The sequence below is a fragment of the Bombus affinis genome, chromosome 3, assembly GCF_024516045.1.
Source record: "Bombus affinis isolate iyBomAffi1 chromosome 3, iyBomAffi1.2, whole genome shotgun sequence".
Taxonomy (NCBI): Eukaryota; Metazoa; Arthropoda; class Insecta; order Hymenoptera; family Apidae; genus Bombus; species Bombus affinis.
This window is the reverse complement of record NC_066346.1, coordinates 6847241-6872101: the sequence shown is the minus strand read 5'-3', so window position 1 is coordinate 6872101 and position 24861 is coordinate 6847241. Positions and strand designations below refer to the sequence as shown.

General features: G+C 36.4%; 2 protein-coding genes across 37 annotated transcripts in view; one reads left to right on the top strand and one right to left on the bottom strand.

The window, feature by feature from the left end:
- Positions 1-22084, top strand: part of LOC126914137 (ankyrin-3-like) — a 93515-nt gene extending 71431 nt beyond the window's left edge. For 12 of the 36 annotated variants that reach the window (XM_050717615.1, XM_050717633.1, XM_050717634.1 and 9 more), the window contains 6 exons: positions 486-2971; positions 5948-8819; positions 9723-9791; positions 10719-12017; positions 13984-14209; positions 18351-18429. In XM_050717615.1, coding sequence (XP_050573572.1) covers positions 486-2971; positions 5948-8819; positions 9723-9791; positions 10719-12017; positions 13984-14209; positions 18351-18357 — 6959 coding nt within the window. In that variant the 3' untranslated portion in view covers positions 18358-18429. Of the gene's footprint in view, positions 1-79; positions 5126-5311; positions 8820-9722; positions 9792-10718; positions 12018-13983; positions 14210-15499; positions 15598-16743; positions 16799-18350; positions 18430-18967 lie in introns of those variants that run through there. The other 24 variants (XM_050717641.1, XM_050717627.1, XM_050717640.1 and 21 more) reach the window with 22 other exon arrangements.
- Positions 22085-22443: 359 nt separating this feature from the next.
- LOC126914165 (eukaryotic translation initiation factor 1A, X-chromosomal) lies at positions 22444-24787 on the bottom strand. Its single transcript, XM_050717761.1, has 5 exons — positions 24563-24787; positions 24244-24327; positions 23784-24020; positions 23562-23662; positions 22444-23427 (listed from the first exon to the last, which is right to left on the bottom strand). Exons 1-5 carry the CDS (start codon positions 24576-24578, stop codon positions 23422-23424), a joined length of 444 nt encoding a protein of 147 aa, XP_050573718.1. The 5' UTR covers positions 24579-24787; the 3' UTR covers positions 22444-23421.
- Between the last annotated feature and the right edge of the window lie 74 nt (positions 24788-24861).

The window sequence follows — 24861 nt, the reverse complement described above, 5'->3', positions numbered from 1 at the left end:
CGATGCAGGTAAAACTGTTGGCGAAAAAGTAAGTGATGAACTGAAAAGAGCTGAAGAGAAAACTGAAAGTGTAGCTCGGGGAGTAGTCGATGGAGCAAAGGAGGTGAAAGACAAAGCCGCTACAGATATGAAAGACGTAAAAGGAAAAGTTTTAACTGCTGCAAAGGACATCAAGGATGAAGTCAGCGACAAAGTAGTTGAAGGTGCACAGAAAGTAGCTGACACCAGTAAAGCAGTTGGTGACAAAGTAGCTGAAGGAGTGAAAGGTGCAGAAGCGAAGGCTGAGGCAGCAGCGAAGGGAGTAAGTGATGGTACAAAGGAAACGAAAGACAAGGTTGCAAAAGAAATTAAAGAGGATCTTGACGCTGTAAAGCAGAAGGTATCTTCTGGTATTGATGGAGTTGCAGATAGCGCCGCAGCTACGAAGGATAAAGCTAGCAAGGACGCAAAGAAAGCAAAAGAGAAGGCAGGTGGTTTCTTCTCAGGTATCTTCAAGAGCGCAAAACACGCGGCTGATGAAGTTTCTGAAGACGTCAAAGACTTCGTCGATGAAAGGAAGAAGGAGGCTGCGGAAGAGACAGCTCGTGCTCGTGAGAAAACGGCAGGAAAGTTGAAGGACGTTGATGCAGCGAAAGATAAAGCTGTTGCAGAAGCAAAGACCGCGAAAGATAAAGCTGTTGCAGAAGCAAAGACCGCGAAAGACAAAGTAGCAGCAACTGTGAAGGATGCTAAAGACGCAGTAGATGAAAAAGTATCGGAAGCTGCAGAGAAAGTATCTGATGCTGAGAAAGTGTTCGGCAAAAAGACAGCTGATGAAGTGACGCGTATTGAAGAAAAAGTGGATGGTGCGATCCATGTTGTAGTTGATGGCGTAGTAACAACGAAGGAAAAGGCAACTGCGACAGCGAAGGATGCTAAAGATACAGTTGCAGCAGGTGCAAAAGATGCAAAAATTAAAGTAATTACAGTTGCGAAACATACGAAGGACACAATAAGTGAAGAAATTACAGGTGGTGCTGAAAAGGTGAAAGACACAGGCAAAGCTGTCACTGATAAAATTGTTCAGCAAGCAAAGGATGCGGAGGCAAAAGCTGAAGCTGCTGCAAGAAGTGTGGCTGAAGATGCTAAAGCAACAAAAGATAAAGTAGCGAAAGAAGTTAAAGAAGATACTGAAGCAGTAAAACATAAGTTATCAACCGGAATAGATTCAGCAGCAGACACTGCAGCGGCAGCGAAAGATAAGGCTGCTAAAGAAGCTAAGAAAGCTAAAGAAAAGGCCGGCGGTTTTCTCTCTGGTCTATTCAAGGGTGCGAAACATACAACAGATGAAGCTGCAGACGATATTACAGAGTTCCTTGAGGAAAGAAAGAGAGAATCTTCAGAAGAGAAAGCTCTTGCGCACGCAGCAATGGAAAAGAAGATCGAAGATGTGGCTGAAGCGACAGATAAAGCTATTGCAGGAATTAAAGACACAACAGGTAAGATCGTGACCTCCGCGAAAGACACGAAGGATAAAGTTGCAACAGAAATAAAATATACGGAAGAAAAGGTAGAATCTGCATCTCGAGAAATAGGTGATAGTGCAAAGGCAGCTAAAGACAAGGTGGTTACTGATATGAAAGACGTGAAAGACAAAACGGCAATAGCTGTAAAGGATATTAAGGATAAAGTCAGCGAGAAAGTAGCTGACAGCTCACAGAAGGTAATAGACACTGGCAAGAAGGTGGAAGAAAAGATCGCAACTGGTGCAAAAACAGCTGGTGATAAAGCAAAAGCATCTGCTCACGAAGTAGCTGAAAATGCAAAATTAGCGAAAGAAAAACTGGAAAAAGAAGTTAGAGAAGATACAGCTGTAGTGAAACAAAAGATTTCATCAGGTATAGATACGGTTGCAGATGGTGCAGATACAGCAAAGGAAAAGATCACGAAGGAAGCAAAGAAAACTAAGGAAAAAGGTGGAGGTTTCCTCTCGGGCCTGTTCAAAGGAGCAAAACACGCAGCTGAAGAGGTCTCCGAAGAGGTGAAGGAATTCTATGATGAAACAAAAAAAGACGCAACTGAAGAAGAAGCACGTGCTCGTGCTTCTATGGAAAAAACTCTAAAAGATGTCGATCTCGCAAAAGATAAAGCAGTTGCAGAAGTGAAAGATACAAAAGCTAAGATGACAACAGCTGTAAAAGACACCAGAGGTAAGGCTAGTGACACTGTATCTGATGGTGTCCAAGCAGTGAAAGATATTGGTAAAACTGTGGTTGATAAGATAGTAGATAGTACAAAACAGGCAGAAGCTAAAGCAGAAGCTGCTGCTTACAAGGTAGCTGATGATGCCAAAGCAGCGAAAGACATAGTTATTGCAGACGTAAAGGATACTACAGAGACGATAACAACTGCAGCAAAAGACACGAAAGATAAAATCTCGGAGAAAACATCAGAAGGAGCAGAGAAAGTATCAGCCATTACCAAAACTATTGGTGAGAAAGTTGTAGATGGTGTGGAGAAAGCTAAAAGCAAAACAGACACAGCTGTTCATGGATTAGTAGAGGACGCAAAAGTAATGAAGGATAAAGGAACCAAGGAAATCAAAGATGGCACCGATGCCGTAAAACAAACAGTTTCTTCTGGAATAGACGTTGTAGTAGACAGTGTTGCTGTAACTAAAGACAAAGCAGCCAAAGATGCTAAGAAAGCTAAAGAGAAGGGTAGCGGCTTCCTAAACGGGTTGTTTAAAAGTGCGAAGCATGCGGCTGATGACGTTTCAGGAGACGTTAAAGACTTTCTCGAAGAAGCAAAGAGAGAAGCCTCTGAAGAAAAAGCTCGTGCCCATGAGGCAATGGAAAAGAAGATTGAAGACATGGCTGCAGCAAAAGACAAGACAGCTAGAGAAATACAAGATACAAAGGACAAAGTAGCAACTGCTGCGAAAGATGCTAAGGTTACAGTTGGTGAAAAAGTATCTGAAGCTGCGCAAAAGGTCTCAGATGCTGGCAAAGCTGCTGGTGAGAAAGTAATCGATGGCGTGAAACGAGTTGAAGAACAAGTAGATACTAAAGTTCATGATGTGGCTGACAGCGTAGTATTAGCAAAGGATAAGACAGCTGCTGAGATTAAGGACGCTAAAGATAAAATGACGGCGATTGCTAAGGACAAAGTGGACAAAGTTAGCGAAAAAGTGCTCGACGGTAAGAAACAAGTGACAGATACTGGTAAAGCATTAAAAGAAGGCGTCGTGGATGGTGTTAAAAAGGCTGATGATAAAGTGGAGGCAGTTGCAGAAGACGTAGCGAGTGTAGCAAAAGCAGCAAAAGATAAAGTAGTCACGGATGTTCAGAAAGACGCTGAAATTGTAAAGCAAAAGGTATCTTCAGGAGTAGATACAGTTGCAGATAGTGTAACATCTGCTAAGGACAAAGCTACGAAAGAGGCTAAAAAAGCCAAGGAGAAGACTGGCGGTTTCTTTTCTGGTTTATTTAAGGGTGTAAAACATGCGGCAGATGAAATGTCCGAAGACGTCAAAGAATTCGTGGATGAAACGAAGAAAGAAGCTGTCGAGGAAGAGGCTCGTACTCGTGAAGCAGCTGCAGAGAAATTAAAAGACATCGACACAGCGAAAGATAAGGGAATCGCAATTGTGAAGGATACGAAGGACAAAATGGTAACAGGAGTAAAAGATACCAAGGATAAAGTTGGCGATAAAGTTTCTGAAGCTGCACAAAAAGTATCCGATACTAGCAAAACTGTCGGCGGAAAAGTAACAGACAGTATCAAACAAATTGGAACAGTTGCAGGTGCTACCGTTCACCAAGTAGCAGATGGTGCAAAAGCAGCGAAGGATAAAGTGACGACCGATGTAAAGGATGTTAAAGATAAAGTGGCAATTGATGTAAAGGATGTTAAAGACAAAACTGCTGCAACTGCAAAGGATGCTAAAGACAAAATTGCTGAGAAAGTAGTTGAGAGTGCGCAAAAGGTCTCAGACGCTGGTAAAGCTGTCGGACATAAAGTTGCAGATGACGCAGAAAAAGCTAAGGATAAAGTTGAAACAGTTGCTCATGAAATAGCAACTGAGACGAAAGAAGTAAAAGGGAAAGTGTCTAAAGAAGTTCGCGATGACGCTGAAACTATGAAACAGAAAATATCAGGAGCAGTAGATACAGTAGCAGATACTGTACCAGCTGCCAAAGACAAAGTTGTCAAGGAAGCAAAGAAAGCTAAAGAAAAAGGTGGCGGTTTCCTTTCTGGATTGTTCAAGGGAACAAAACACACTGCGGATGAAATTTCTGGAGACGTTAAGGATTTCCTCGAAGAAACGAAGAGGGAATCCTCTGAAGAAAAAGCTCTTGCACACGCAGCAATGGAAAAGAAGATCGAAGATATGGCTGGAACGAAAGATAGTGCAGTTACTGGAATTAAACACACAACAGACAAAATCGTGGCCTCCGTCAAAGACACAAAGGATGATGTTGGAGCGAAAATTTCTGGTGGCTTGCAAAAAGTATCAGATACTGGTGCAGCTATTGGTGATAAAACAGCAGCAGCAACTCACGAAATAACGGATGAAGCTAAATTAGTGAAAGACAAAGTAGCTTCAGACTTGAAGGATGCTAAGGAGACAGTAGCAACCACTGCAAAGGACACAAAAGATAAAATCACAGAGAAAGTATCAGAAGGAATACGAAAAGTATCAGACACTACCAAAGTCATTGGCGAGAAGATTGTTGATGGGGTACAAAAAGTTGAAGATAAAACGGCCACTGTTGCTCACGGTATTACTGATGAGGCAAAGGCAGCAAAAGACAAAGCTGCTAAAGAAGTCAAGGAAGACGCTGAAGCAGTAAAGCAAAAGGCATCATCTGGTATAAATGCAGTCATAGAAGGTACAGAGGCAGCAAAGGACAAGACTGCGAAAGAATCTAAGAAAGCCAAGGAGAAGACTGGCGGTTTCTTTTCTGGTTTATTTAAGGGTGTAAAACATGCGGCAGATGAAATGTCCGAAGACGTCAAAGAATTCGTGGATGAAACAAAGAAAGAAGCAGTCGAGGAGGAAACCCGTGCTCGTGAAGCAGCAGCGGAGAAATTAAAAGACATTGACGCAGCGAAAGATAAAGCAGCTGCAGGATTAAGAGACGCAAAAGATAAGGTTACAACTGCTGCGAAGGATACCAAGGACACAATGTTTGTTAAAGTATCACATACCACGCAAAAGGTATCAGACATAGGCCACGCTGCTGGTGAAAAGGTAGCTGATGGAGTGAAACAGGCCGAGGAGAAAACCGAAAATGCAGCTCGAGAAATAGTCGATGCCACAAAGGAGATGAAGGATAAAGTAGCAGCGGATGTGAAAGATGCTAAAGATAAAACTGCTGCAGCTGCAAAAGACGCTAAAGATAAAATTTCTGAGAAGGTAGTTGGGGGTGTACAAATGGTAGCGGACTCCGGTAAAGCTGTTGGAGACAAAATTACAGGTGGAGCAGAAAAAGCCAAGGATAAAGTTGAGATAGTCGGTCATGAAATAGCAACTGAGACGAAACAAATGAAAGACAAAGTATCTAAGGAAATTCAAGACGACGCTGAAGCAGTAAAACAGAAAATTTCATCAGGAGCAGCTGCAGTTGTAGATGGAGCTGCCGCGGCAAAAGACAAAGCAGCCAAAGAAGCTAAGAAAGCTAAAGAAAAGGGTAGCGGTTTTCTAACTGGATTGTTTAAGAGTACAAAGCAGGCAGCTGATGACGTCACAGGAGACGTTAAGGACTTTCTCGAAGAAGCAAAGAGAGAAGCCTCTGAAGAAAAAGCTCGTGCCCATGAGGCAATGGAAAAGAAGATTGAAGACATGGCTGCAGCGAAAGACAAGACAGCTAGAGAAATACAAGATACAAAGGACAAAGTAGCAACTGCTGTAAAAGATGCTAAGGTTACAGTTGGTGAAAAAGTATCTGAAACTGCGCAAAAGGTCTCAGATGCTGGCAAAGCTGCTGGCGAGAAAGTAATCGATGGCGTGAAACGAGTTGAAGAACAAGTAGATACTAAAGTTCATGATGTAGCTGACAGTGCACAAGCAGCAAAGGACAAAGTAATAACGGATGTGAAAGATGCTGCAGACAAAGCTGCATCTGCTGCCAAAGGTACAAAGGATAAAATCAGCGAAAAAGTAACTGAAGGTACACAAAAAATCTCAGACAGTGGTAAAATGGTAGGAGAGAAAATTGTGGATGGTGTTAAAATAACTGAACATAAAACAGAAGCAGTAGCGCACGATATAGCTAGTGGTGTGAAGACAGCTAAGGACAAAGTAGCGACAGACGTTAAAAAAGATGCTGAAGCCATAAAACAAAAAGTTTCTTCCGGAGTAGACACAGCTGCGGACACTGCAGCATCAGCAAAAGACAAGGCTGCAAAAGAAGCTAAGAAAGCTAAGGAAAAAACTGGCGGTTTTCTTTCGAGTTTATTTAAGGGTGTAAAACACGCGGCAGATGAAATGACTGAAGATGTCAAGGAATTCGTTGATGATACTAAGAAAGAAGCTGCTGAAGAAGAAGCTCGCGCACGCGAGGCGCTAGCAGAAAAGGCAAGAGACATCGACGCAGCTAAAGATAAAGCAACTGCGGAATTAAAATCAGTAAAAGATAATGTGAAAACTACTGTAAAAGAGACGAAGGATTCAGTTTCTGAGAAAATATCTGAAGGAGTACATAAAGCATCAGACGTAGGTAAAATTGTAGGTGGAAAAGTTATCGACGGAGTGAAAATAGTAGAAGCAAAAACAGAAGCAACTGCACGAGACATTGCTGAAGGTGCTAAAACAGCTAAGGATAAAGTAGTTACTGACGCGAAAGATGCTAAAGATGCAGTTACAACCGCTGCCAAGGACGCCAAAGACAAGGTAAGCAAGAAAGTATCCGAGGATGCACAGGAGGTTACTAGCATTGGTAAAGCAGTTACTGATAAAATAGTTGAAGGAGCTAGAGACGCCGAAGCAAAAGTAGAATCAGCTGCGCGAAGTGTGGCTGATGACGCGAAAGCTGCAAAAGATAAGGTTGCTGAAGAAGTCAAGGAAGAGACTGAAATGGCAAAACAAAAGATAACATCCGGAATAGACACAGTGGTGGATGGCACAACAACTGCAAAGGATAAAGCTGGAAAGGAAGTTAAAAAAGCCAAAGAAAAGACCGGTGGTTTTCTGTCAGGATTGATCAAAGGTGTCAAACACACAGCAGATGAGGTTTCAGGAGACGTCAGAGAATTCGTTGATGAGACGAAGAAAAAAGCCGCTGAAGAGGAGATGCATGCTCGTGAAGCACTTGCTAGCAAAGCAAAAGAAGTTGACACGGTAAAACAACAAGCTGTTGCTGGTATGGAAGTTACCAAGGACAAAGTTACAGCTGGTGTAAAGGACACTAGGGATAAAGTTAGTGAGAAAGTAACTGGTGCTGTGCAAAAGGTATCTGATGCTGGTAGAATTGGCGGCGATAAAGTTATCGAGGGAGCGAAAAGCGTAGAAGCAAAAGCAGAAACTGCTGTGCGAGAAGTCGCTGAGGGTGGTAAAGAAACTAAGGATAAAGTAGTTACGGATGTAAAAGATGTTGGAGAGAAAGTTTCAGCTACTGCAAGGGATGCGAAGGACAAAATCAGTCAAAAGGTACTTGGTGCTGCATATGCTATATCGGATGCTGGCAAAGCTGTAAGCGTTCAAGCTACTGATGCGGTTAAGAAAACGGAAGAAAAAGTAGGAACAGCTGTTCAGGGTACGGCCGATGGAGCGAAAGCAGCGAAAGAAAAATTGGTCACAGAAGTTAAGGAGGATACTTCTATCGTAAAACAAAAAGTCTCATCTGGAGTAGACACAGTCGTGAATGGAGCAAAAACAGCGAAAGACAAAGCTTCGAAGGAGGGTAAAAAGGCCAAGGAAAAAAGTGGAGGCTTCTTTTCTGGCCTCATTAAAAGCGCAAAACACGCTGCGGATGAAGTATCTGGCGATGTGAAAGAATTTGTTGATGGAACGAAAAAGGAAGCCGTAGAGGAAGAAGCTCGTGCCCGAGAGGCGGCGTCTGGAAAAATAAAAGATGTCGATGCTGCTGTGGGTAAATCCGTTGCAGATGCGAGAGCCACCAAAGACAAAGTTCAAACTGGCGTAAAAGAAACTAAAACCATAGTTAGCACGAAGGTGTCTGAGGGTGTACAAAAGGTATCGGATACCGGTAGAGCTGTTGGTGAAAAGGTGTATGATACCGAAAGATCTCTCGAAGAAATGTTACCGAGTCAAGTGGAACAAAGGTACGTCGTAGATGGTAGCCAACAAAAAAGCGGCGTAGCTGCATTTTTAGAAGAAATGAAGCGCGATGCAGCGTGGGACAAAGTACATTTTCAAGACGTTCATTTGTACGAAAACGTCGACACCATGTACGCTAAGCAAGCGAAGCCCGAATCAAGAACTACAAAACATGGAAGAGACGTGAAATCTACGACAGAAATTGTTACCCCTTTAGTTTTCGGTACACACGATCCTATTTTTGGCGTAGGTTCCGAGACACAGATCAGACTGTCCGATGTAAGCACTAGAGACGATGATCGTGTCAGCGAATCGATATCCAAGAAAGTATCTCGCATTCCACAAAAAGTTAGTTCCTCGAGAGACCGATTAACTAGCTCCAGTAGTTCGTCGGATAGTTCCAGTAGTACGGTTAGAATAGTAAACGTGATTAGCGAAGTAGAGCACCTCGAGCCTCACACACGACAGACCGTCACCACAGTCGTAAGAAAGTCTGTGCGGACGGCAGCGACCCCACCACCCAGTCCCGCCGAGTACACTGACAGTAGAATCGAAGGTATCTTGCAATAATTGCGTTATCCATATTACATACCAGCTGTGTGTAACATGATTAATTAAGTTGACGCTTTTCTATAACTTATGTTTTGGTAGTCATACCAAAATGGCCAAAGAGGCCATTGCACTCTGTCATTCATAATGAACTCTAACACTTCTGATTTCAATCACTTTTAGTGTACTAATGTTTATATGATCTTTTATAAAGCAAGAACGTCGAACGTACTATAAAGTGAAACAACGTGTTCTTTATCTTCATTGCAAAAATAAAAGAATAATGTTTATCACGAATACGTGATTCAGTAATAACATAACAATTCTATGACTTATGGTTTTGTTTAAAATCTATTTCGCATACATTTTGATACTTTTAGTGTATAGACAGTTTATGTAATTATTGATTTAATACATGCACTTTATAGTATGAGAAATCTAAACGAAAAGAAAATACGTGATCGACCGTAGTAAAAGACATATGAAAAACAACGTGTTTACATTATTTCTATTTATTTGCTGTTATTATTTTCAGTTTGTGCGTTTTAACTTTTTTAACATTTCTTTAATGCATGTTTCCAGGTTTTTTATGCTATATTTTAATATTATCCACGATCAAATGTTTTATTATCCATCGATAATGAGATTATCGGTCCAAAGCAAGAAAAACCATATGTCTCACTATTCATTTCTTTATTGTTATAGCATAACATAAATACGTATCATACTTTATATTTATTATATAGTAATATATCTCATTGAATTAACAGGAAACCACAACTAGCGAAGCATGAACCGAGGTATGCCATGCAGGGAAAACATCATTCATCTAATCTTTGTCAAATCATTGCTTTCAATGTTTAAATTGCCATTATCCGTTTTCTTACATCAGGTTTACCTACTTTTTCAGATGTTACCGAAGAGGCTGCAAGACGAGCACAGAGTTTAGCCGATCAAGCACGATCACCGACGAAATCAGGTAACGTATGGCCAAAGAAAGTATAAAAAATGTATCACGAACACAGATCGCAGGCCCAAGATCAATACATTAGCAGAATCTATTTTGGTGCCCTCATTTATATTTAGCTTTATCTTCCATAGTTAGCACCTGCCGACGCTTTCACACTAATATTGTGCGCACGTTTCTTACTAAATAGATACCTCTTTGCGGCATTATAGAGTAAACGTCATCGAGTAACGGTAAAAGTTCTGTTCTTTGTACGACAATTTGAATACTTGGGACTCCTTCGATCTATCTTCTATATAGCAATGTCGAATAAATAAATGTTTAGTTGAGACAACGTAGCTTAGAGAATTTTTCTTTTATATTTACTTAGTTTGGTAAGTAAAAATTATTATCTTTGTTACACCTTTATTTCTCTTCATTCTCTTCATTGTTACAAGAAGTAATCGCTTTTTAGTCAGTTCACAAGAATCACGCTTCTTAAGTTGGATTCCCCGCAAACTCTAAAGATTGAAAAGAAATAGAGAAATAAGAAGTATTCCTTTTTAATTGTTTATTCTGATACTATGAAACGTAGTTGTTTTGCAGGGTACGTTTTAGTAAGATTCAGGCGCCACGACTAGACACCATTTATATATGATGAGTGTTTTTATAAACATACTAATCCTGTTGCAGTATTGATACTAACTAAATTAAAAACTAAATGTAGATGTGTGCTGCACACACACACACAGGCATATAATGCGGTAAAATATGCATGCGTGTGTGGGCACACGAGTTTCGTGTGTATGCGCGTACACACAAGTACGTTTGTGAGACCAGAACACGCTGAATCTTTCAGTCCAACTGTCGCAGCTGGGCTAGACTTGAAATTCTTAGTGTGTATCAATGTGCTTTATGTCCTTGTTCCTGTTCTTGTCCATGTCCTTTTGGATGGGTCAGGGCATGATTCGGCTGAGATTGATGGGACTGTAGAGAGGCATGCTACTTCTGCTCCAACAAAGCAACCTGTTCCCGCCCCGCGACACTCTACCAGGTCGTCCATCGAAACAGATCTAGAGTTCGGAGAAGCATCCGAAGTCTACAGCAGGCCGTACAATCTCAAGTATAAAACAAACGAGCAATCGAAGCCGCTCCGAGAAGGGCATTCCCCGGAGAAAAGCAGCCCAAAAAGTAAAATACCGGTGAAAGTAAAGAAATCTATGGATAACGAAACGACGGTGAGCAAAATAATAACAAGTACCGAGTCGAAGGAACGTAAAACACTAAAGTCAGACGACGAGCAGCCAAAAGTGACGATAGATTCACTCGCCACGCGATCGATAGATTTAGCAGAACGCACTGACAAGTTGCTCGAGGAGTTGCCAGAGGAGCCGCTCGGCGAGAAAGAAGCGCGACAACTGGAAGAAGATAAGGAGAAGAGCGATTCGATAAAACCCGAAGTATCGGACGAAACGAGACCTACGACTGAAACGGCAGATACGCGTGATAATTTGTTCGATTCTGAGAAGTTTGAACAGATAGGTGAAACCGTAAAGAAAGTAGAAACCGTGACAGTCACGACTAAAGAAGATAAAGAAACAGATTTATCCAGACCGGATAAATTTGTCACGACAGAGACGACGATTGTAGAGAATTTGCCAAGCAGTTACGATAGCGCGACTCGTACAACGATATCCAAGGTTCAGAGAAGTGTCACAGACGAAGTGGTCTCGAGGGAGATCGTGACGAAGACGGTGACGACTGTACGGTGTTTCGCGACCGAATCCATTGACACGGAACAAACCGGACGAATCGTACGAGCGATGGCGGCTAGTGGCGATTACGGTGATATACCGATGCCAACTGTAAAAGGCCGTGATAGTTTGCCGTTCAATATCGAACAGCTATCGGCAAAGATCGTAAAGAGCACTAACGAGATGTCTGAGCCGTGGGCCCATGGCAGTCTGACAGATCGTTCGTTCCTGAACGACGAGAAAGTAGAGCAATGGGGGAGCCAACTCTCTCAAGACACGTCGCCTAGTTCCGGTAACGGTGACATTTATACTAAAAATGGTAGCTCGCGGCATGATTTAAACAGCGATACTGAAAGTGACGATTCACCACGATCGAGGAGAAGATCTCCAAGCAAGAGGTGTACATTGGGCAGTTCCAGCGGGTCTGATGTAGCACTGCACGAAGGTGCGGAACTGTCCCCGTTGGAGGACGACCAAGGTACCGCACTCACAGCTAACCTTCTAAGTAAGCAATGTACATATCCCGCTAATCAAGTTACCCGAGAGACAGTCAGATCCGAGAACGTGAATTTTGCGGTCTTCTGTATGCTTTTATTGTGGCACGCTTTGTTTGCATGCAACTGCACCTGTTTATCGTTTTTGTTCCAATCTCGGTTTAGCTTGCAAAGTCCGTACTTACTAATTCAGGCCTTCTAAACGATATACGTACGACGTTCGTACGATTTTCTTCGAATTAAGAATAAGTGTTAACATTTGGGAAAGAAATAGATTAGGATGAACTAACTAAGAAGAAAATGTTAGGACGAGCTATAGAAAACTGTATATTTTAAAGGTTTTGGAAACTTAAGGATATTCAGTAAAAAATACAATCATTCGAAATTTATATAAATGATAGATACTTTATAATTATTACTTTTAAAAAAAATTAAGTCAGTTCTAAATGGAAAGATGGATTTGTAGACAACGAAGATAAATAAATATGGTTTTCTTGCTGATAAATTGCGAAAAAATTATGTCAGTGGCTAATTTAATATATATATATATACATATTTCCTTTATTTGCACACGATGTTGCATGATATTAAGCTTGCATAACATTTGTAACTCGAGGTGTATTTGCACAAGGTGGAAGAATATTGACCGTATAAAACGATGATAACCATTCGCAAGGAAAAACAAAGCTTGTGAAATGCAGTCGTAAAATCTGCATACGTGTGTGGTTTTTTTATTCTTCGTGAAGTTATCATGGGCAAGTATTACATCATAGGGTTGTTGGTGATCGATTCAATGTGCTTCGTTGAAAGAGAAGTTTTATCCTATTTTTCCCCCCCTATCGTTGGTTTTGGTTGAACGGATAAAGTTGCAATCAGGTGCTTCTGGGACTAGCATACTTTTCACATTGATGGTCATTCGTGGTCAAACATTGTACCCGACGAATTTTTAAAATTACATATATATAAAAAGAAATATCGTATTCTAATTTACTTGTAGAGAAAGAGAGAAAGCAATTAAAGAATTGAAAGTATTTGTGCATATTGAAAACTTTATTTTATATCATCTTTAGTTACTATAGAGAAATATATATCTTTAAGGTAAAAGTTATTACATATCACTTTCGAAAATTTAAGACTGGATATCGAATTAAAAATTTTTCAAAATTGTAAAATATAAGTTTCTTGATAAATGTAATTAAATATACTAAATTTTGGAAATACCTTCACACGTACTAATACAAAGATATGATATTACTTTTTAGATTGAATCAGTCTGGTATTTTTTACGAAATTCCGATATTATAATACATGTATACCAATCCATTAATACAATAAAACGAAATAGCGATGGTACACGTATTAAAGATCACATACACAGGATTTTCCATTTAATCGCAAAACTTTTCAACATACCAAGAATTACACGACGAATATTAATCACTTCACGCGATAAAAATCTACAAGATCTTTTACTATCAGCCTTGAAGTCGCATTAATTGGGTGATCCTATAACGCATTGGCCATATCGTACCTCATATATGTGAAATATCTGTAACAATCCACTAAAAAAATTCAGTGGCAAGTCTTTAAAAAAATTCGTTTCGGCTTCGCAAAGTCATCAACAAAAGCTTTACGTTTGGGGTGAATTTAACCCGGAGTCTACAATAATTAATCCTCAAAAGGACATAATTATCGTCAATAACAAGAGGTATAACGCACGCGGAAGTTTCTCAGCTTTCGGGTCATCGATGTTTAAAAACACGAAATATCCTTGTCATGTGACAAAAACAAAAAATCAAAAGCATCGATCGAACACATCGACGCGATGATCGCTGCTATTTTCTTCGCATACTTCGCCCGCTGTTTCTTCATACTAATCACGGCGTGGGATCGCAGAATTCAGTCGAATCAATTTATCAAAAGAGTATACATGCAAATCGGATAGCAAACAATTCATAGGAGGACGTAATGTTTAAGCAACAGAAACAGACAGTTCGATACAGTCGGTTTGCTCGAGCACACGGCGAAGTACAGTTGAGGGAACACCTAGGACGAAGACTTCCGGTAGAGCGGGCTGCGCATGTTGGATGAGCGTAGCTGCCGCTACATTGGTGGTCCTACTAGCAATAATTCTTGTCTTGGAGCCACGAACGTTCCAACGTGCCATCTACACCCTCTCTAACAATGACCCGAGGCAAACTGGGTACGATTTACCCTTCATTTTATTTATTTCTATTATGAGGAATTTGAATTGGGAAAGATTTAAAATATATAAATTTCTAGATACACCATAAATTGCTATGAAGTTTAAGTTTTACAAAGTTGATACCTCCGTATCAGTTTATTGTTAATTTATTAATATTTTCAAGTAGGTTGTTTAGAGTTCATAAATGTTTGATTAAACATTAAATACTTATTCTGTTAATAGTAAGAATGAAACGATTTTAAAGACGCATAACATTTCAAATGCTGTCACGTTATAGTATTTCGATGTTAGTATTTCTCTAGCAAATACGTGAAATTAAAATTCTTCGTTTGTATGTTATACCTATTCTTAAATTTATTCAAATATTCTAAGTAATAATACGATAATGATTATATGATAAGTGAAAGTCGCTGTAAATTAAACATTGATCCTCGGATGAAAAGAAATAAATAATTATAGTAATACAATGTTTTGTCCCGTGATATAAAATTTAGAAAATTCATTTTCATTTGTCTATAATTTTACCACGATTAACAGAATATGATATTAGTGTTTGATAGAGATTTATAAAGTATTTCATATATATGTATAGGCTTAGGATTAAAAAAAGGAACCCTCCAACTACACATTTCTAGACACAGTGTTTTAAGAAACAAATGATATTTTTACAGTATGCACAGTCCCAGAGAAGTTGAATATTGACGATTTACATATATGTTTATTCAATATACCGTATAGTAATATTGGAAGCAACAATGGGATAAATACAGGCACACGATTTAATGCTAATTTTAGAGAAACCGTAGACAAATAATAACTGCAATTATTAAAACTAATTTTCTACTACGTTGGTTTAGCTTTTAATATCTAGAGCATGTAATTGCAAGAATGATAATCATCACGTAGGTATGATATTCAAGAGAAATATAGCATCGTACATGTACTTACGAAACAGGTAATAGAGAAAGTATAAATTTTCAAAAGGATTCGTATGCAAGCTTTTTTTTTTCTCACACGTTTGATTGATTCTATCGACGCGACATATCGAATGCTGCATGATTTAAAATATAATCGACACCTCGCATGATACTTTATCGCATTTTGTACCAATCTTTAAGTTTGTCTCTTGCAGCGTTTTACAAGGCAATAATTCCACTTTTTCATCCCTCCACGTAATAGCGTTTCTCTACGCCTGATGCACGTACCCAAGAAAAACTAAAATAATAGAGCTCGAATTCTCACATTAATTTCATGCGTCCTATAGTTTTCACTATTTACCCTTTCTAGCTCTTCTGACAATAAGCAACTCAAGATAAAGCTAAAGTGTAGAGGGACCAACAAATCGTATATTTTAGTCACGTTAGGATTGTTAGGCGAATCGTCATGTAAGTAACCTTTATCTATGTACACGTGCGTCTGAACACGAACCCATTTTACACCATACAAGATCGCTCGACAGATTGAGTTCCAAATGAACGTTCCACCGCTTCGAAAGGTACTTTTCGTACGGATCGATGCAGCTTGTCAATGCAGAATGTTTATCTTAGAGTTAGATTCTTACCTGTGTGAAACTGAAAACGCTCCAACCTTTATGTTTAGAGTTTGCAAAACAGTTATTATGCTAATGGCTGAACGACCGCACTAATCGTGTTCGTTCGTCAAATGCACTTCCGACGTGATTCTGTGCAAGTTTACACGGCACTTGCGATGATCCTGTACTTTTCTTCTGATCAAATAACTTCGCGTGTTTTTAAAGATTAATCTTCGATAATTAACGATAGTAGCGCGACTAATTTTAGTAAGAAAGTAAGATGCGAAATAGATTTGATTTACTGTTCTACATTCGTAATCGAGCAATCAAATTTTTTGAAAAAAGTCAAGCAGTCGTTTGCAAGTGTGATACAAATTTTATGTAATATAAATATTTTTGTAATTTTGTAAAAGTGTAATGTGTTTACTGATCAACCGGATTATACCTTAAACAGAAACTTTTATTTGACATTAATAAAAACGAATTAATTTTCATTTTTGCAAATATAGGCATTATATGATTTAATCCGAATAGAAATCAAAAATAGGGGATCTATGAATTAAAACATTACTTATGTCCAAGAGATTTTGGACATTTAATCGTTGAATTAATTAGTTTTCTCCGATTAGCATATTAAATAAAAAATCCATATTTATCAAATTCGAAGAAGTTACTTTAAAAGAGATTTTCATCCGTTTAAACGTTGAAATAACAAGTGTGTTTTAAATATTTAAAAAGACATACAAGTATAATAAATCTATAAATCTTCCTATTCGTAAAATATGTCTTTGAAAGGAAGAGAAATGTTTGGAAGAAAAGTGCCGGAGGAACGCAAATATATGAGAATGCACAAAATTGCCTCTCTTTCATTCCGTTTCCAAGGAAAGCTGATAAATCCAGAACCGTAATAATACTTGCAGTAACACTTGACCGTTCGTCTAACAACACTAACTGATGTAGTTAGTACGCGCCCCTTTAAACTTATTGCCACTATATACAGGGTGTTTCAAAGAGCTACGGTCAAAACGAGAGAGCGTTTTCCTCGGTCGAAAATTGTAAGTACGATACTGTTGATACGATGATAAAGCTCGAACTGTCGACGAGTGTATAATTTGCAAATACTTTTTTCTATTTTAGTCGTTGGAATTTCGAATATACTTTGACATTGATTCTTTATTCATTGGAAATGATTTTTTTTTAGAAAAATGTTTACAGTACGAACGAGTAATATATCGTTTTCGTCTAAAAATTTGTTCGACATAGCGTGTATTGACGTAGCGTTTCTGTATCTCCATAGTTTCATGACGATTAAATTAGTATCCTTTTACGTAGGGTAGCGTTTGGTCAAGACTCGATAGACTCGATTTTTAGAATATACGACTTGTAGACTTATCCTTACAAACGTAATCTTACTTATTTTCCACCGAAGAAATCCCCATTTCAGTTTTCACCGTAGTGAATACTCTTCTGTTGTATCGGAAAGTTTTAGTACTTATATATCTTATGACTAACTGCTAAACGCTTCATTATTCAGTAGCTTTTATCAGCGCTTCACACGAGCTCGCTGCGTGCAGCACAGTCCTGCTTACGAGGGAGGTTTCTTTTCATTTTGCTTTATCAGTGAAACTCCAAGGGATTCTGAAGTAATTGAATCGAAGTAATGTGTGTGCTTTATTTGAATAGTCTGCTTTTTTTTCCTTTTTTTTTTACAACACAGCGTTTGTCTTAAAAATATATGTGCATATAGTAGAATCGATGCACAGTATCCTATGAAATATCCCCGAATAAAGAAAAATAAACCACTAATTAGATCATATTTTGTTGCATTCTATATGATAGGATGTGTTTAATACATATAAATGTTCTAGTTAGTAATTTATAAATGTTATATTTTGTTACGTAACGTTACGTAACAATATAACACAATTGTCTTCCTTCCATTACTCTCAGAACACGAGGATTTTCACTAATGAAAAATCCAAAGAATCGAAACCTATCTCGTGAGAAATATTTTAAACGTGCCTCAGTAATTATGTCATACTTAATGATTACAAATTAATCTATATAGACTCTCGAGCGCTGCTATTAGTGCCATAGTACTTGTACTACACGTGACGAAATGGAAATTCGAAGAAGGAGAATTCAAACCAAGATTATTCTGATAATCGTAGATCGCATGCGTAAAGTATTTCATAATCGAGCATATAGGGAGTCGAATATTATATTTCATCGTAGTATAATTTCAGTGATATATTATTCACTTCCTGTGGCAGACATTATGAACTGAAACATCGTTAAACACGACCATTAAATGAATACGTAAAATATTTATAACGAAACATTGAGATAATGTACATGAAATGTGAGAAAAGCGGTTGCATAGTTGGCTGAGTGAAAATGCGTATTATATATTATGTATCGTCAAATGTATAGCGATGTTGTTACTTTTTTTATATGTGTCTAGTATTACCCCTTGTTTTGGGCATGATGTAACATTGAGAGATATATACGATTGGTACTTGTATCTATGTGAACCGCTAAAATAGTAAGATATTGTATCCGACACGCAGGAACATGTCTTTTCATAAATTCTCATTTGTTACGCAGAATCTGACTTTTTGCAACTTAGCGAGCCATCCTACATGGAAACGACAACGACAGAAGAGGACCCTGAAACTCAGGAAAGGTATTTATAAAAAGGAATCATTTTCAACAAATTTCCAGTCAAACTGGGCTAAATTCGCTGTATTTGAAAGTGTTATTAATATTTATATTTAAAATCTAAAGAATTAGGTCTTCTTAAAAAAAAAAAAAAAAAAAAATTGGTGAATTTATTAATACAAGATTCGAAATAAAATAGAATAGAAGTAAAACTCATTATTTGAGTTTAAACATTTTTATTCGTTGTCACATAACTTCAACTGGTTTAATGTCTATAATTGAATAAGCTTAATGTATCCTTCTTGAAATATAATTTAAGAACGTCGAAAACATTTTAAAACCATATTCAATTTCCTATGAAATAGAAAAATATTCTCTACGTTCGTTTTATATGGCAATATTTAACGTCATACTTTTACTTGTATATGGTAGATTTAGAAAATTTTAATTAGGAGTGCATGATCGAGACAATAACGATATCTGCGGTAATTATTTTTCGTTTTCGTGTCGTTAGTTTGACTTTGTGTTTAAGACAAAGAACGCTAAAATTTACTCCTTTGCAGAATAACGAGAACTGTACACGTAATCACAACGACCAGCGGAACCGCCAGTGGTCCAGACGAATTGCGAGAGTCCATGCAGAAGATCGTCGATCGATTCATGATGGAAGAAAGGCGAGAACAGTGAAGCAATAAGGGTCTCGTGGGCGATTATTGGAACAAGAAGAAATTCCTCGTCATCTGCTAATCGTGCATAATAAAACAAGAAAAAAATCAATTATAAAAAAAAAGCAAATTCTCTAGCACTAATCGAAGGAAGCACCTGTCTTGTCTGATTTAACGTATCCTCGAACGTTAAACGAGACAATTCTATAAATAAAATAAAAATAAAATCAAAAAATGAAGAGTATCTATCTATCGATATAGATCCTGTTCGCGTCTATATCAAATAATATAGCGAATTATTCTATCGGTGCTTGGTGAAAACACATGAAAAATATGCACGACAATTTACTCTCACACTCATGGCCTATGCTTCGGATTTGCTTGCCTTTCGGTTGCATTAAGTTGCCTTATATATTTACGTTTAATCTTGCGATTAAATAACGTATGTCGTCGCTAGTCCGACTAGCTGACTTCGCTAGTCTTCACTAAGCCAACCCGTCCATGTACAACGCCTTTCTCGTGTTGTTCAAAGCGAAAAAAGAAACAGAAAGAGAAAACTAACGAAGGAGCAAATGCTTACAGGAACAATATGGACAAAAGCAATGAAAGAGAAAAAAAAAAGATGAAATCGCAAAAGAAAATATTCGTCTGAGATGCAAGCCCGACCAAACATTACGGCGATATATATTTGATAGACACTTTTGAAATATGGAACAGATACGCAAGATGGAATCGAAAAAAAGCAGATGTTCGGTGACTTTGCATAACTCGCCACTTGGCAGTTCGTTTTAGCTTTAGGATGATTGTATATCTATCCGCGCAATATACCGCTTGATAGGTCAGCAACACTCGTGTCACGTTTTTTGATGATGAACTGCACACATACACACACATACACAGATTCTAAAAGAAGAAACAAATTCTTGTTGTTATTCGAATCATTTGAAATTCGGACAAGGTGCAAAATTGGGGAACTTGTTTAGGAAAGTGCGAACAATGCCCGTTTATCTGCCGATTTGAATAGCTACAAGAAATAAATGTTTTCATGGATCGTAATACAATGTAAATTTAACTTATTTAAAAGAATATTTCCTAACAATTTTTAATTGTATATATGATAATTTCTTAGCGTAACTTATATAAATGTACTATTATACGATTGTAATAATTGCAAGATTAAAACATGAATATTTTATTTATATAGCGGAATCATTGGACAAATGTTACATGCATAAATCTCGAGATTGGAGGGAATGTTAATCGACGATCTATCCTTCGTATCGCGATCGTGTAAATTATTAAAATTATTATAAAAGAAAAAAAAAGAGAAACGAAAGAGAAGGCAGATGGCATCATGACTATAGAGAAAAATGTGTTGTTTAAACTCTTACGACTCGAAACACGTCTTAATATTTAAGCAGCGTTAGCTTTCAATGTATAACACAGTTTTAAAAGGCACAGAAAGGAATCGTATATAGTATGTATTTAAAAGAAAAAAATATATATATACATATATACATAAATATACATACTTTAAATAAGCTATTCTATTAATGTATAATATATTGAGAAGATATAATTATGCATCTGAAGTTTATAAATTATTATCTATAATGACTGTTATTCTATGTTTAATAGACTTGCCTAGAGCCTATTTGACCTAAGGACCAAAGGCACAATCACACACGCATCAAAATAAAACATTATGCTCCTATGTACTGTCGTAACATTTATTATATAACTCATTACGGACGTTGCGATACTGGCATTTAAATATTCTGACTGTTACGATACATTATTTGTATTACAAAACAAAAAACTATTTTCCCTTTTACACGAGACGCAAGAAACCGATGTAACACATATTATTGCAGTCCATTGACAACAGAATCTTTTTATTCACTGTCATTTTTCTGCAGTATATCAGTACATTTTTTACTAATAACTACTATCTATACTCTATTGAGTACGTTGATAAAAAATATGCAAATACAGTGTCGACCACGTAACTTCACTGGCTAGTTTATGTTTTTTTAGTCCTGTTTTTTTTCTACTTAAAATGCAAATAAATCAGACTTACTTATTTACATATAACGAATTTCGTATAAGTCTGTATCTATAATATATGCTTATAAGGCAATAATTCTTAATTCTTAATTCTTAATTGAGAAAAAGTTCAAATTATTTATTCTACATGCTACTTATTTGTCTACAGTATGCAGGTATAATGTATGTATCTTCATAAACTATAAAATCATAATTATAAATCTTTCTCATAAATATTTTCTATAAGCCAGTAATGTTACGCTATAAAAAGTACGTACACATTTTGTAATTGCCTAAGCTTATCACCCACTACATACATTCTTAAATCAAGAACATGGTAGAACAAACCTATTTCATTCCTCAATCCGAACAACTTTAATACGGAGTTATATATGAAATTAAATGTCTGAAACGTTAATTCGTTTGTTTAATTCTAATTTTTACTAATAGTACTTCAGTGAAATGTTGTGACTAATTCTTCTAACGAAATGTACAGGACGATCATAGAATTTGATTTAAATTTATAAGGTAAACGTTGGCACTCTGACTAAAGTTTATAATAGAGTCGCTTTAACATCTTATGATTGTTCTGTTACTGCGATTTCGCGTAAAAACGATTATCAACGTAAATAAAATATGTAGAGATTTGACGTCCTCCCATACCTGCGTTCAAATAAAAATGTATTTAACATTCAGTATCGCATCAGTGCGCTTCTAGCTCTGACGTAATTTTATATATTTCATGGTTTTGGTTTTATGAATAACGCGTATACACCATGCGGCTACTCTAATTTTCCTCCGCTTTACTCCTACGTAACTAATACAATGTTATATTAAAATTATAAAGCCATTGTACACACGTACGATATCAAAAAGTAACAGAAATGGAAAAAAGGTATGATTTTATCATATACTATTGTGTGATAGAGTTATCAACGACAATGTAATAAATAAACTGTTGCATCACAATTCTTGATGTACTTGTGACAAAAAAGGATGATACGTCAAGAATATGAAATTATACCCAACCCTACTTATTATACTTTAGTAATTTTTGTTGTATATCATGATAAATTTTTAAACATGCAAAAGTTATAAAATACGTGCAGAAGACATTATTAAAATTTCATTAATGCTTAAGCATGAAACAATATTAGCTAGTCAATATTTATGGTATATGGGAATAATTTATTAAATTCCTATTGAATTCTTATTAAATAAACAAACTTTCATTTTGTATTAGTTTTTTGAGGAGAATTGTAATCTTTACATAAATAAGTCTTTTTACAGTTAAATGGACTTGAAGGAATTGAATGAATATAGAAAACTTAGTATTTTATATATTTTTATTCGTTGTTAACAGTTGACATTAATTTCATCTAATACATGTTAATGGAATTAATGTTTTATACAGCAGTTAACATGATTTGACTGTTTTGACAATTTTTTAATACAAAGTACAGAAGAATGAAATAATAATATTTATAAGAAATCTCATATAACGAATAATTTGTTTCTTAAAATAAATATGTGTAATTCTGAGATATGCAGTTCACCTTTTATGGAAATTACAGTTTCATCTATGAAAACATTTGAATTCAATGTTACATTATTCAAATATTACACTGACCTATTCGAAAATACAATCGCATAATTAACTTTTTCGGGAAATTGTACATGTTATGTAACAAATGAGTTAATGAAACGCTTTGATACATATAGAAGTATAATTGCAGTGATGTATGGTGCTCACTACTTCCCCTGTTCAAAATTGCAACGACAGTGCATGTATGTCACTTCATTTAGTTATTAAAGAAGAAATATACAAAAGAAATTTACTACAAGAACAATGTACTGATATTATACATAAATACATAACTATTTGTATTCATAGCTCAATTTGGGCAAACAGCACACTTAAAAGCTTACTCTCTTTAACATTAAACTTTGTTTAATACACATTTTTAGGTTAATTTTAAAAAATTGACGTATTTGGTACCCATTCAACATGGGATATTATCCCTAACTAAAATCATATGAAAGTAAAAGACAGGCTATATAGTGAATACCATATGTCTAATGACACTTACGAATCCTGAAAATTCAGGATTTAACAATTTTAGATTGCAACACAATGTTACACAGACAAGTGAAAATTTATTTATAGATACAGGAAATTGGCTACTTATTTCAAAAAAATTTTAATTATCTTAATCGCGCAACAAATAATAGTATCTTGTGAAACAAATAGGTATCTTCATGCACTCTTGTACCATACCTTTTAAATATAGTTATATTGAAGGTCATCAGATCTATAAAGTCAAAAATATTTTACTTACAAATAGAATTAAAGTTATACAACAAGAAACGAGGTAATAATATATTAAAATTTAAAGTTTCATATAATTATATTTTGTAAATGTTATTGAAGATATTAAATACTTACATTGTCAACATCATCTTCATCATCATCACTAATTTCATCGCCAAATTCAATATCTTCATCAAAACCATCTTCCACAAAGGTGACAGTATCGTTAATACGCACTGTAAAAACATCAAAAACAAAGGTAGAACATGATTTAAGTAAATTTCACGAATTTAGCTTATATACTTTCACAGTTTGAACATACATTCATATTTCGAGTATTTTATAGTGATTACTTACCAGTTTCAGGGAATTCACCATAAGTTTTCAAATTCCTTGCTTCATCTGATGTGTATTTTAATATGACATCTGCTTTTGCATCCTGATAATCTCGCAGGCCAATTAATATTATATCTCCTTGATTTATCCATACCTTTTTTCGCAATTTTCCACGAATGTGACACAATCGTTTTACTCCATCAAAGCACATTGCTTCTAACCTCCCATTGCCAAGCATTTTTGTGACTTGTGCATATTCTACATGAAGCAGTAATATAAAAATTTAGTTATTCAAGATATGTTTCCAAATTATACGCAATAAAAATTTTTTTAAAGTTATAAAACTATGTTATCAATTTAAAGTATTATCTACTTAATATTATTAACATATGGTATCATTTTGGAAAAAATAAACACAATTCAAAGAATTTAAATAATAAAACATAGATATATATCATAATGTCATTTCTAAGATTTTTACCTTGACCATCTTCTTTAAAAACCAACTCTCTTTTTTCTGTTTCATTTTCATTTTTACCTCTTCTCCTATTTTTACCTCCCTTTCCTAAAAAAAATAAGTTTAAAAATTATTATTCCGATTATTTCTCGTAAATTTTCCAAAAAAGAATATTCAACCTCTGTCTATCAACGATACATTGAACGATTCCAAAGAAATACTTGACATTAACAGGTTAGAAGAAACTAACCACATTGTACAGAAAGTCCACAACCTTCTGCACATAATTCTATACAAGTTTTACAAAGGAAGAACATACAAAGAAACACAATTATTTACGTACCCTTATTTTTCGGCATGTTGATTTATTGAAAGATGCGTATTTGATAAATATATGAGAAATTCGTACACTACGACCGATCAAGACAGTCAATACAATGAAAATGAGTTTCGCTCCACTAAACACCTCATGGGAAGACGAAGACTACTCAAAAGTGTCAAGTACACGAAACTCAAAACTATTTTTTTGCTTTAATTCTTTAAATGAGTTGATTTTCCATTATAAAAATTACTTTAAAAATTTGTAAAATACATGATTATACCATTAAGTCCGAAGTTTGTCAAAATTTAGATATAGATTTG

Excerpts from the sequence above, each read along its gene's own strand:
- LOC126914165 (XM_050717761.1), bottom strand. Across the intron at positions 24,021-24,243 it reads TTTTAAAGAAGATGGTCAAG|AATATGCACAAGTCACAAAA; the intron begins GTAAAAATCTTA and ends TGCTTCATGTAG. Across the intron at positions 23,663-23,783 it reads TGGTGAATTCCCTGAAACTG|TGCGTATTAACGATACTGTC; the intron begins GTAAGTAATCAC and ends ATGTTTTTACAG.